Source organism: Oncorhynchus tshawytscha, unplaced genomic scaffold, assembly GCF_018296145.1.
Source record: "Oncorhynchus tshawytscha isolate Ot180627B unplaced genomic scaffold, Otsh_v2.0 Un_contig_4803_pilon_pilon, whole genome shotgun sequence".
NCBI classification, from domain to species: Eukaryota; Metazoa; Chordata; class Actinopteri; order Salmoniformes; family Salmonidae; genus Oncorhynchus; species Oncorhynchus tshawytscha.
The window spans coordinates 370,871-383,389 of NW_024609813.1; the positions used below are offsets into that span (position 1 = coordinate 370,871).

Below are 12,519 nucleotides of genomic sequence, written 5' to 3' on the forward strand. Positions count from 1 at the left end.
AGAAACATGCAACTCTTAGAATTAAGAATGTTATTTAAGCAATAAGGCCCAAGGGGGTGTGGTATATGGCCAATTTACCACGGCTAAGGACTGTTCTTAGGCACGACACAACGCTGAGTGCCTGGATACAGACCTTAGCAGTGGTATATTGGTCATGCACCAACAAACCCCCAAGGTGACTTATTGCTATTATAAACTGGTCACTAACATAATTAGAGCAGTAAAAATAAATGTTTTGTCATACCTGTGATATACCATGGCTGTCAGCCAATCAGCATTCAGGGCTCGAACTGCCCAGTTTATAATATAGGATTAGTCATTGTGGTTTTGTTAAATTACATGTTAGAGCATTATTTTGGCATGATTTATGAGTAAAAGCCTAACTGTGTTTGATAAACATGCCAGAATATTGCTGCTGCACTGTGACTATTGCTGCACAGCCGTTCTGGCTAACACTAGTTCATCTGTTGCACTGTGACTATTGCTGCTGCACAGCCGTTCTGGCTAAAACTAGTTCATCTGTTGCACTGTGACTATTGCTGCTGCACAGCCGTTCTGGCTAACACTAGTTCATCTGTTGCACTGTGACTATTGCTGCTGCACAGCCGTTCTGGCTAAAACTAGTTCATCTGTTGCACTGTGACTATTGCTGCTGCACAGCCGTTCTGGCTAAAACTAGTTCATCTGTTGCACTGTGACTATTGCTGCTGCACAGCCGTTCTGGCTAAAACTAGTTCATCTGTTGCACTGTGACTATTGCTGCACAGCCATTCTGGCTAAAACTAGTTGCACTGTGAACGTGTGCATCTAGTGTAGTGGAGCAAACGGGCTCGGCCACAAACCATACTGCTAATCCACGAGGAAGAGTGATGCATCTGATACTGGAGAGGAAGAGGAGGATTTAATCTCAGCACAAATGGTTTATTCCCCTTGCTACGTTTCAGCCCCCCCCCCTCCCCCCATGTGCCAACAGACCAACCCAACACTTTTTGATGGTTATCAGTGCGTAGGTAATATTCTCTCTGGTTGAAGATAGATGTAGAAGGGGGGTGTTTGCGTTATGGCTGACGTTTGATGCAGAGAAGGCGGGCGAGGTTGTGTGTGTGTGTGTGTGTGTGTGTGTGTTGGGAGTGGAGCAATGGCGTGTAGGTGAGTGGTCTGTCCGTGATGGCGGCCTTGGATGGATGAGGAGTAGGGTTATAAGCAGGCATTGGGTGGCTGGAATATTGGCTAGAAGCGTCGATGAGATCTGAAGCACGCACGTAAACACACACACACACACCCCTCAGAGTGCAGGTGGTGATGGATTGCCGTACCTTCCAGGTGTGAGTCTCTGCAACGCCCCAATATTCCCTCAGTAGGACGTGACAGGCAGTATATAACCCATCAGTTAAGGCTGACTGCACCACTGCTGAAACTTCTTCCAGGCAGGGAGAACTGGGCTGTGTCCCAAATGCACCTTATTCCCTACTTGGTGCGTTACTTTTGACTGGAGGCCAATTGGCCCTGTTCAAAAGCGATGTACTGCATAGAGAATAGGTTGCCATTTGGAACACAGCCGTGGAGAGCGGCCCAGAATCTGTGACTGGCTCTCTCTCCTACCTAGGCTACACTTTGGTTGGTTCTGACAGCTTGAGTTTCTTTTTTTCTTTCTTTTCCCCACATCCTTCCTCTTTACCTTTGTCTGCCTCCACTTAAGAGTGGAAAGGAATTCATCAAGGTGATTTTTCTTCTCCTCTTAACCGTTTAATTTCAAGATGTTACGACATGATGAAGGGGCCTATCTAGACAGTAGCAGCCTGCTTTGCCTTGACGTGGCGTTGCTGGGTTTTCTGGCAGCGGGAACTTTGGGGCGGAAAAAAAGAACCAAATTGTTTGACCTTCGCTTGTACTTGAGTTTCAGTTTGGGTTGCAGTTGTTACGGCGTGTGGAATGTGTTTTTAATTACAGTTGAGGGGCAGCGCGTTGGGAGAGACTGCTAGCCTAGTGTCAACGAGCGGGTGCGTGTGTGTGTGTGTCCACGTGTGTATCTATAGCTTTGTGTGTGTTGTATTTTATTAGCAGAACACCAGGGCTGTCAGGATTGACTCCTCCAAAGGATTGCAGCAGTTGTTGGAAGGTGGCCTGGTTCCCAGTCAGTCTAGCCGTTAATAAATAATGGCTGTGTCAGGGTAACGTATGGATGGGGGCTGTGTGTTATAATGAGGCGTTCTGGAGCAGAGCACATCAGGCAGTCGAGAAGAACACCACTCTCCCCAGACTGCTATTCACTTCAGTTCAGCCTCCCTGGTGAGAGTGTGGAGGGGAAGGAGGTCTGCCCAGTGACAATGAACTATGTGTGTCTCCTGAGAAGCTTCTGTCTCTGTCTGTCTCTCTGTGTGTGTGTCTGTCTCTGTGTCTGTTTCTCTTTGTCTGTCTGTCTCTCTGTGTCTGTCTGTCTCTCTGTCTGTGTGTGTGTCTGTCTCTGTGTGTGTCTATCTGTGTGTGACTCTCTCTATGTGTGTCTGTCTCTCTGTGTCTGTCTGTCTCTTTCCCTCTGCTCTGATTTTTCAGACACTTCACACATTTTTCCCAGACTCTTTATTTTTCATGCCTAGCACAGTTTCTTTTTCTTTGAGTGAGACGGAGGGAGAGAAAGTAGTAAAGTTCCTTGAATATTCTGTTCAGTCAGAAGCATAAAGAGAGAGTGTGTGGCCGAGCAGGGAGTTAGTACTGCTCAGAAATGGTCTGGCGTAATTACGGCTGAATTAAGTTTCATGACCGTAGCGGTGGGGAAGAGTGTGTGTGTGTGTGTGTGTGTGGGGAAGGGAAGGGGAGATTGTAAGAGAAGGTTAGTGCCAGACATGTCTCAAGGGAACCAGGGCACATTTGCAATCACCCCAAGTTCAAAAGGGTAATTTATTCACCGTCTGTGGTTAAAGTAGGGCTGCTCTGAATGCCAGTGGGACTCTTCCTCCTGGAAGCAGCCGCCGCTGCTGAGCCGTGTAGAGAGAGCGGGAGGGCGGGAGAGACGGAAGAGACAGTATTTTCATTTTCTCTCTCCTTTCCCCCCTCTGTTCGTCTCTCCTAGATGTTGTTGTTTCAAGCCCGGCTCTGGGTGGCGTCTTTTAGCGCACGCCGGCGAGCATATTTCACTTTTACGCTCATTCGCATTGACGTGCGGGCGTTGATTGAATTTGAGGTGCTGCGGCGTGGCCCATTATCGTCCTCATCGTCTTGAGTGGTTTATCTCTGGACCCTACCAATGCTACACTCTGCTCTGTGTGACGCCTGCCTGCCGGGGGTGTGTGTGTGTGTGCGCATTAGACTGTGAATGTGAGAAAGAGAAAGGGAGGAGGGATGTGTTTGGGTGCTATCTTGTGTGTGTTATCACAACAGCCCTGACAGACTATCAGATCAGGGGGGTTGATTATGAGTCAGCAGCCCTCTCCTCCTCATCATCCCCCTCTACCTCTCACCCCCTCCTCCCCTCCCCTTTTCAACTCTCTTCTTCCCCCTCATCCCTTTTTCAACCCTCCTCCTCCTCAATCAGGACACGCCAGACTCCCACCATTAACTACACTGCCATGGCCAATCAGCATCAGCTGTCGTCAGGACCTCACTGTATCCTTCTAGGAGAGGAAGGCCAGACTAGTGCAAATCTCTTTTTTTTGGTCGCATACGTATATTTAGCTAATTTTATTGCAGGTTGAGCGAAATGTTTGTGTTCCTAGCTCCAACACTGCAATAATATCTAACAATACACACATTAAAAAGTAAAATAATGGAATTTGAAATAAAGAAATATTAGGAAGAGTCCGGAGTATACATATATTTATACCACAGCATTGTTGAATACTTGTTTCTGACTTTCTGGCTAGAAGGGTATTCTAGTATGGACATTAAAACCAGATAACAGGACACCTTGAAATCAAGATGCAATATGCGCTTATACATTCAGACCATACTCTCTACAGTCACAGAAAGCTAAACCAACAACTACACAAAACTACATTGTAAACGCAGGTCCAATGAGGACAAAAGTTAGCTAGTATTGATTGGTTTTTAGAGACACTTTTTTTTTGAGCATCTGATGCCCTAACGTGGTGAGTGATGAACATTAATTAATTTCTCCGGTTCTCTCCGCCACTAAAACTGTCAAATCCTCCCACATGTTGCTATTTTCACCAGCTGTTTTCAGCAACTGATATTTTTGAATTCGATTGTCATATTGGCAAGTTTGCTACCAACAAATATTTAGCTAGCTTTTAGCGTAGTCTTTGATATCCAATACGGTCTCCTCGTAATTAACAGAGTTGACGAGTGTTCTGACGAGAAGGCAAGCTTTTCTAGCTCAATCAGGCATTATCAGCTTATTGTTATGGATGTATCCAAATGAATGTCAATAGAAAACAGCTACTCTGCTGTTATTCTGGCTGCAGATGTTGTGACTGTGTAGCTGGTTAGCAGCAAGCAGGGGATAAGAACGTTGCCACGGAGCAAAGAAAGAACGACTTGGTCACGGGTATTGTACAGGGTAATGTACTGGGCGGAGGCCGGCTAGTGTTGACAATTTAACAGTCTGATGGCCTTGAGATGGAAGCTGTTTTTTCCAGTCTCTTTGTCCCAGCTTTAATGAACCTGTATTGACCTTGCCTTCTGGATGGTAGCGGGGTAAACAGGCCATGACTGGGGTGGCGGAGTTCCTTGATGATCATCTTGGCCTTCCTGTGACACACCGGGTGCTGTAGATGTCCTGGAGGGCAGGCAGTGTGCCCCCGGTGATGCCCCGCTCTCTGTAGAGCCCTGTGGTTGCGGACGGTGCCGTTGCTCTACCACGGGGTGATACAGCCCGACAGAGTGCTCTCAGTGGTGCATCTGTAAAAGTTTGAGGGTCTTAGGGGCCAAGCCAAATTTCTTTAGCCTCGTGAAGTCCATGATCAGCTCCTTCGCTTTGTTGAGGGGGAGGCCCTCACCTCCTCCCTGTAGGCTGTCTCGTTGTTGTTGTTAGTAGTCAGGCCTACCACTGTTGTATCCTCTGCAAACTTGATGATTGAGTTGGAGACATGCATGGCCACGCAGTCATGTGTAAACTAGGAGGACAGGAGGGGGCTGAGCATGCACCCTGGGGGTCCCCTTCACCACCTGGGGACGGCCTGTCAGGAAGTCCAGGACCCAGTTGCACAGGGCGGGGTTCAGACCCAGGGCCCAAAACGCAATGATGAGCTTGGACGGTACTATGGTGTTGAAGGTTGAGCTGTAGTCAATGAACAGCATTCTTCCATTGGTATTCCTCTTGTCCAGACGGGATAGGGCAGTGTGCAGTGCGATGGTGATTGCGTCATCCATGGATCTATTGGGGCGGTATGCAAATTGCAGTGGGTCTAGGGTGTCAGGTAAGGTGGAGGTGATATGATCCTTAACTAGTCTCTCAAAGCACTTCAGGATGACAGAAGTGGGTGCTATGGGGCGATAGACATTTAGTTCAGTTACCTTTGCTTTCCTGGGTACAGGAACAATGGTGGACATCTTGAAGCAAGTGGGAACAACCGACTGGGATAGGGAAAGATTGAATATGTTCGTGAACACTCCAGCCAGCTGGTCTTACTCACATCAGCCATTGAGATGGAGAGCTCACAATCCTCGGGAGTGGCCGTGACCCGCGTCGGTGGCACTGTTTTCCTGGAAGCGGGTGAAGGTGTTTAGCTTGTCTGGGAGCAAGACGTCGGTGTCCGCGACGTGGCTGGTTTTCCCTTTCTAATCCGTGATTGTCTGGAGTCCCTGCCACATACGTCTTGTGTCTGTGCCGTTGAATTGCGACTTCACTTTGTCTCTTTGTCTCACTTTGACTTCACTTTTCCTGTCGTTTTGCTTGTCTGATTGCCTTATGGAGGGCATAACTGGACTGTTTGTACTTGGCCATCGTCCCAGTCACCTTGACGTGGTTAAATGTGGTGGTTCACACTTTCAGCTTTGCACGAATCTGTCCACGGTTTCTGGTTAGGGTAGGTTTTAATAGTCACAATGGGAACACTTCCTCGTGAACTCAATGTTATTCTGGGGCAACCCGGAACACATCCCAGTCCGTGTGAACTCTGACTTCCTGTCTCCCCCATGTCCCTTTTTAAAGATATTTACCTGAACTCTGTGGCTCTGCTTTAAATGTCAGGGCCTTTCCAGTTTGGGCGTTTGGAGTCATTTGTATTTTTCAGGGGAGTTGTGAATCTCTTCACTCGGTTAAAGTCCAACCCAGTAGTGGCTCACATTGTGTTCCTTACCTGTGTGTTATTGTAGCTGGGTAGTTCTGCTCCTCTGGCGGCGTCAGAGTTCCAGTGGTGTTGACGTGAGGCTGAGCCGCTGCGTTACTCTGGCTTGATATGAGGTGAAACCTCAGTGTTACGCCGGGGACAGGGGAGCAACACTATCAGCCCTCCTCACCCTCCTTTTCCCTTTCTCTCTACTCTGCTCTCTCTCTGGTCTCTCACACGCTGTGTCATTCTGTTTCGTTTCTCCATCTCTTTCTCTCCCTCCCTCATCTTATTTCTCTTCTCCATTTATCTACTCCCCCCCCCTCTCTCTCTGCCTCCTTTCTCTCTGGCGGTGGGTTGATGGAGTGATTTCGATGTGATGCTGTGGAGGCAGGCGGGGGAGCGAGGAGACGTGGAGCTGTGCTAATTGAGCTGCCTTTGTGCCTGGTCACTGCAGTGAGCCAAGGCAAGGGACCTGGGAGAACGAGTGAATCTGAGAACACACACACATACTCTGTCTCAGACACACAATGCAAGCAGCACTCAAGAGTCCCCACCGCCAAATAGATCGATAGCGCAGGACTTAACAAAACGGAGACATGGCGAACGCCCACATCGGGGTCATTATTGTGGAGAGTGGAGCATCACACTTCCATCCAGAGACTGATCAATGACCGAATGTATGGATCAACATAAACATCCTCCCCTTACCCTCCTTTCTCTCACTGCCTCAGTCTTCTACCTAACAAACTGTCATGTTTCTGGACTAGGGAAGCTTATACCTTTTGCGCACTATCGTGCCGACCCAAAGCAAACTGTGTTGGCTCCATCATTTATTTTAGCAGTGTCCTTTTTTTTAGCATGGTTCAAGCGACTTTGGTGGATGTGTAACCCGGCTAGCTCAGTACAGCATGGTTTGGCATGGCTCTGTCATGTCACATGCCCTCTGGTAAAGTATCATGTTTTAGGTGAGCTTCAGCACAGGGTTCCATGTTGCTTATTGTTTTTTCTTGCTCTTAGAAGGTAGATCCTGGTTATTGGACTAATACATTGCAGCACTCCCATCTATTTCTTTCACATTCTTATTTTGGGGTTTCATTTCAAGGATCTGCTCCTGGTGGAGGTTCTTTCCCATGGCTGGGCCGCTTCTTAATTACGTGTGAACATGGAAATGCGTCTCGTACTGCGGATTACTTTTAGGCTCCTCTCCCACTCCTCTCTCTCTATTCCTCTGTCTCTCGCTCACACTCTAGCTGTCTGCTTCAGCTCTGTAGCTCTCTCTGTTGCCAAGAATCTCTGTCTCCCTTTCTCCACGTTTCACTCCAAATTTCACACACATTTTCCCTCTTTCAGTTTGTATTAGCCGACATTATTCTGACACTCGCCTTCATTCATAGATAGTTTGAGACGTTTGTGGGAACCATGTGTTTGTAACCTTCACAGCCTTGCTATATTCTCTTTCAGTATGTGACTTCAGCATTTGTTAAGGCATGACACATTATGATGTTGGCTAACTCTCTGTTACCTGTGTCTGGACCGGTTCCATTCTCCTGGATTCTGCTGTGTCCCGTCTTCCATTCCCACCTCTGTTCCAACCAGAGGAGAAGCTTTGAGGACATTCAGTCATGTCCATGTTGTGATCTCCAGTATTTCATTGAGCCTTTTTGTATCGCCAACAGGCGACAGTAGCGTTAGCCTGCCAGCACAGGTGGGAAGTAGATGTGGGGGAATAGGTTCCTGTAAGTGTGGGGTTATCCTGCGTTTTAGCCCACTTGAAATAATGGTAAACAGAGCACTCAACCAAAGAGCAGAGAACAAAAAACACCTACAAAAGTGTGTTGATTGAATAAATGAATACATGGTTGTGTTGAACCTTACTAATTGAATAATGTTGCCATAAGATGTACTTGAAATGCTTTCCTGGTTGGCTGACGGTTACACTGGGGGGGAGGTAGTCTGTAAATTCCATTAACTGGGCCTGTAAATTAACCTACATTACTAAAGTGGTAAAGTGGGATTTTTTCAATTAGCCAGCTAAATACTGTAGGAATTTGTAGGAATGAAATATGTATTTTCTAATTGTACAACTGCTTACTTTCTCTGTATACTGTAGGAATTCATACTGTAGGAAAGTGGTGTCTCGCGATTTAATGTATGAATGCTTCCCGTCTAATTAGTTGAGACATTACTGTGCTTGTGTGGGTTTTGTAAAGTGGAAAGGGGCAGGTGACATAACGGACCAGAGAGGTTATGATGAAACCATTGTGCGTCGTAACCCATTCTGATTGCCTCGGTTGCTCTAGTATTATTGTTTACACGACCTCAACCCTCCTGTTGCTGTGGCCTCTAAGACAACGTACTGTATTAGTGAGCTTCTCTCAGAATATATTAGAAGCTGTTCTACGATGTAGGCGATCGGGGGGGTGTTGTAATTCCATATTTGGATGAGTAGGCCTGTATTCAGTGATGTTAGTGTTTGGCCGTAGTGATAGAATTGTAGCCTCCCTCCCTCTGCGTCACTGGTTCACTGACTGACTCGCTGGTACATCAATTAGTTGGTTGTTGTTACACAAGTGCTTAGCAGTATGCTTGGCCGCTAACCCATCACCTGGTTCACTAACACAGTGCTGGATCTCTACCCATATTCCCCCTTGAGGTCCGATCTGTGTGACTTTCTAGTGAAACACCTGTTTTGTGGTGGGAAAATGTGCATTTGCCTCCTTGTTTATTGTTGCAATATGTTGTATTGTTGCAATATAATGTTGCAATATAAAGTTGTGTACCTGGTATATCTCACATGGCAGTTTTGTTGACAAAATACAGAAGGAAAGTTGAATAAATTGTATGTTGCTGGATCTTTTGTTATATGCATGAACGGGTGATTGAATGAATACATAATTTGCGTACCAATATTTAAGCTCATCCCACGTAGGATTATATGACATACTGTATCATAGCACCAGAATTGGCGAGCTACTTGTTGTTAATGCAGCCCACATCTTGGTTATATCAGAGTACCTAGCCCTAAGACCCTCATCCACCTCCTCTGTGAAGAGTCAGTGATTATACTCATATTGAAATATCACATTTCCCCTCCTCTCTCTTCCACTCCTCTCTGCTCAGAGTAAAGTGATTTTTTGTTTCAATCAGACTCCACCGTTTCCATCGAGCTGGAGGGGAAAAAACACACAAAAAAACAGCTAATTGGTTATGGGGATTTCCGGGGACTCTTTTTTTATGTTGTGAATTAAAAATGGTAGTTGGTTTCCAAAAAGGAAGTGGCTGTCACTCCAGTGTAGTGGGGCTGGCGCGGCCCCAAATTGAAATGACGCGCTGGTTCCCCCTCACTGCGGCTGGAGCTTCCCGTAATTAAACGCCTCATTGTTGCATCATGGGAATTTTGTGGTGAATATTTCATCATGGTGTAGTGATTATTTGGGTGTGGGTGTTTTTTTAGGGAGGTGGGTGGTAGGTACTGGAGGTGTCTTTAACCTTGGGACGCTCCTAGAGGAAATTAGACGTGGGGATAACTAAGGTATGTCTGGGTTGAAGAAGTGAGTGGTTTGACTGCTCCGCTGTTGTGGTCTTTCTACAAACAAAGTGTTCTTTGTGAGAGAAAATAAAGATTCTAAGGTGAAACCCGGGCCACCTCAGACAACATACAGCAGGCCTCCTGGTGCCCCAGTGGCCTTGTATACTGTACTCACATTTTTTCCCCTTGGTTTTAAAATGCTCAAAAGAAGAAAAATACACTTTTCCTTTCGCCTTGGTAACTGTTGCTAACCGTTTGCCTTTGCTCTTTTCGTTTCTCCTACAGAGGACACCAGTCAACAATGGCGAGGCATTCCGGTGGTTCTTTTAGAGCGCCCGACCTTAGTGACATCAACACGCGGTCAGAGGTCCAGTTAGAACTCTGATGACATCACTGCAGGAAGCACTGGGGGTTCAGAGAACCCAAACAACCTCCCAGTTTTTAAACCAGGAGGCAGAAACTCTAAAAAGATGAAACGATAAACATTATGGTGTTGGTTTAACTCTGTAATTTCCTTTCCTGTGTAATTATTGTACCTTTTGACAGTATCATAATGTCTATTTTCGGTGTATATGAATGTGTTTCAGTGTTGTTTGGCTGTAAATTTTACAGTCAATCTTATGTAAAGGACTCAATGGACAATCATCACCAATACGTCAACAACAAAGATGGCCGCTGCTGGGATTGATCATGTGATCGTCACACACAACCTTGGAGCAATAATCTTTAAAGTTGATTGTTCTGCTTGTGTTTTCCCTTTATTTCCGTTTTCAAATTATTATATCGAAGCTGAATTATTTTTTATAAAATTTGTCATTTTTGTTTAATGCTTGCATTCCCTGTTTGTGTGTGTGCGCGCCTCTGACTGAGGGAAACTATAAGGTCCTCCTTGGTAAATGTGATGTATCATATAAGTGACACACAATGCCAGAGAGAACGGCATTATTATTTAGATGCTTTCATTTGGGGTTTCTTTCAGTTTTTGTCCAGCACGTTACGAAACAGGGCACATTGTCTTGTGTAGCGAGTTGTACTTTTTTGGAAAACAAAAAAGGAGCATCGTTGTGTTACAGTTACTGCACAAAGGGGTGGTTGTGTTACAGTTACTGCACAAAGGGGTGGTTGTGTTACAGTTACTGCACAAAGGGGTGGTTGTGTTACAGTTACTGCACAAAGGGGTGGTTGTGTTACAGTTACTGCACAAAGGGGTGGTTGCGAGCCAGACTGTTTCTCTTTGGTTTTGATACGCTTCAAAGATGGTGTTATGATTCGCTATTTCATGTAACTGTCTTGCCACCTCCTGACCATCCTCTGGTTTTTGTTTGAAATACAAAGGTCATCTTATAGGTAACACTATACTTAAATCCTGCAGGTATAATGCCTCATTACTTATATCCTGCAGGCATAATGCTTTATTACATGTTTATTAGCAGGTATAATGCTTCATTACTTGTTATTAGCAGGTATAATGCTTCATTGCTTGTTTATAAGCAGGTATAATGCTTCATTACTTGTTATTAGCAAGTATAATGCTTTATTACTTGTTTATAAGCAGGTATAATGCTTCATTACTTGTTATTAGCAGGTATAATGCTTCATTGCTTGTTTATAAGCAGGTATAATGCTTCATTACTTGTTATTAGCAAGTATAATGCTTTATTGCTTGTTTATAAGCAGGTATAATGCTTCATTACTTGTTATAAGCATGTAATGTCCGTTACAATGTCTTATGAGGTTTATGATATATACTTGCAGACTAAGTAAAGTGTTACCGGTTATTACACCCACGCTGTCTAAAAGGGAGTTATTAATAATACTAGTAAAGGAATTCTGAGGTTAAATGAACATGATTCAAATGGAATATTACGTCAACAGTACAGTTTACATGTCTGACAACAGTTGTATACATTATAACTGATATATGTTGACTGTGAGTGTCTGTCTGACTACAGTTATTCTGGAAGTACGGGACTGTCCATACCTTTCTCCTGCAGAGACCACATGACAACAAATGTCTGTTGAGCTGAAGCAAGAAGTGAACACATTCCAAAAACGACTCCAATTATTCAATAAATGACTCATCGTCTTCAAAACCCTATTGTTGCATGTGTAAATGTGTTTTGGTTTTAAAGATTAACAAGAATTTGTATATTGTTGTTGTGATGCTTTTATGTGTTAAAATAAAAAAAAAGGACTAAAAACAAATATTTTGAATGTCAACGAATAACGCAACATTTTTATCTTCACATTGTACAATTAAATATTGGATTATGATTCACCTGCAATGTTTTTCCTCTCTCATTTGCTGCTGCTGTGAAGCATCACTCAAACAACAACGAGGAGAGGATATATAAACGGCATTGGTTGCATCCCTAGTCACGTCTCCCCCGGAATACTAAAATGTCGCATGGTGGAAGAGAGTCATTCCCAGAGGCAGCAGGCTTTAAAGAACTAGTGAAATCCCATGTGGTTTGTCACACTGGTAGAAGGAGGGGCGCCTGAGATGGCTTGTGCAGCCCGAATGATTTCCAGGTCTGGGGGGGTTGGCGAGAGTAGTGAGGGGGACAGTGGAGGAGGGGATAGAGGGGTGCGTTCGGGTTTGCTGTGAATTACTGGGGTCGCTGAGGAGACGGTGGAAGGTGAAATCATCCGGGACCGACTTTTTCCTCCTCGGTAACGAAACCCACGCAGCCGTAACCTGCGTCTTGAGCTGCTGGCGGCAAAAGGCCTGAGAGAGGAGAGCTACATTGGAAATCGTTC

The 12,519-nt window shown here is 45.3% G+C and overlaps 1 protein-coding gene across 4 annotated transcripts in view; it reads left to right on the plus strand.

Annotated features, from left to right (window-relative positions):
- Positions 1 to 11,964, plus strand: part of cxxc4 (CXXC finger 4) — a 33,335-nt gene extending 21,371 nt beyond the window's left edge. For all 4 annotated transcript variants that reach the window (XM_042318672.1, XM_042318671.1, XM_042318674.1 and 1 more), the window contains one exon: positions 10,045 to 11,964. In XM_042318672.1, coding sequence (XP_042174606.1) covers positions 10,045 to 10,089 — 45 coding nt within the window. In that variant the 3' untranslated portion in view covers positions 10,090 to 11,964. The remainder of the gene's footprint in view (positions 1 to 10,044) is intronic.
- Positions 11,965 to 12,519: the final 555 nt, after the last annotated feature.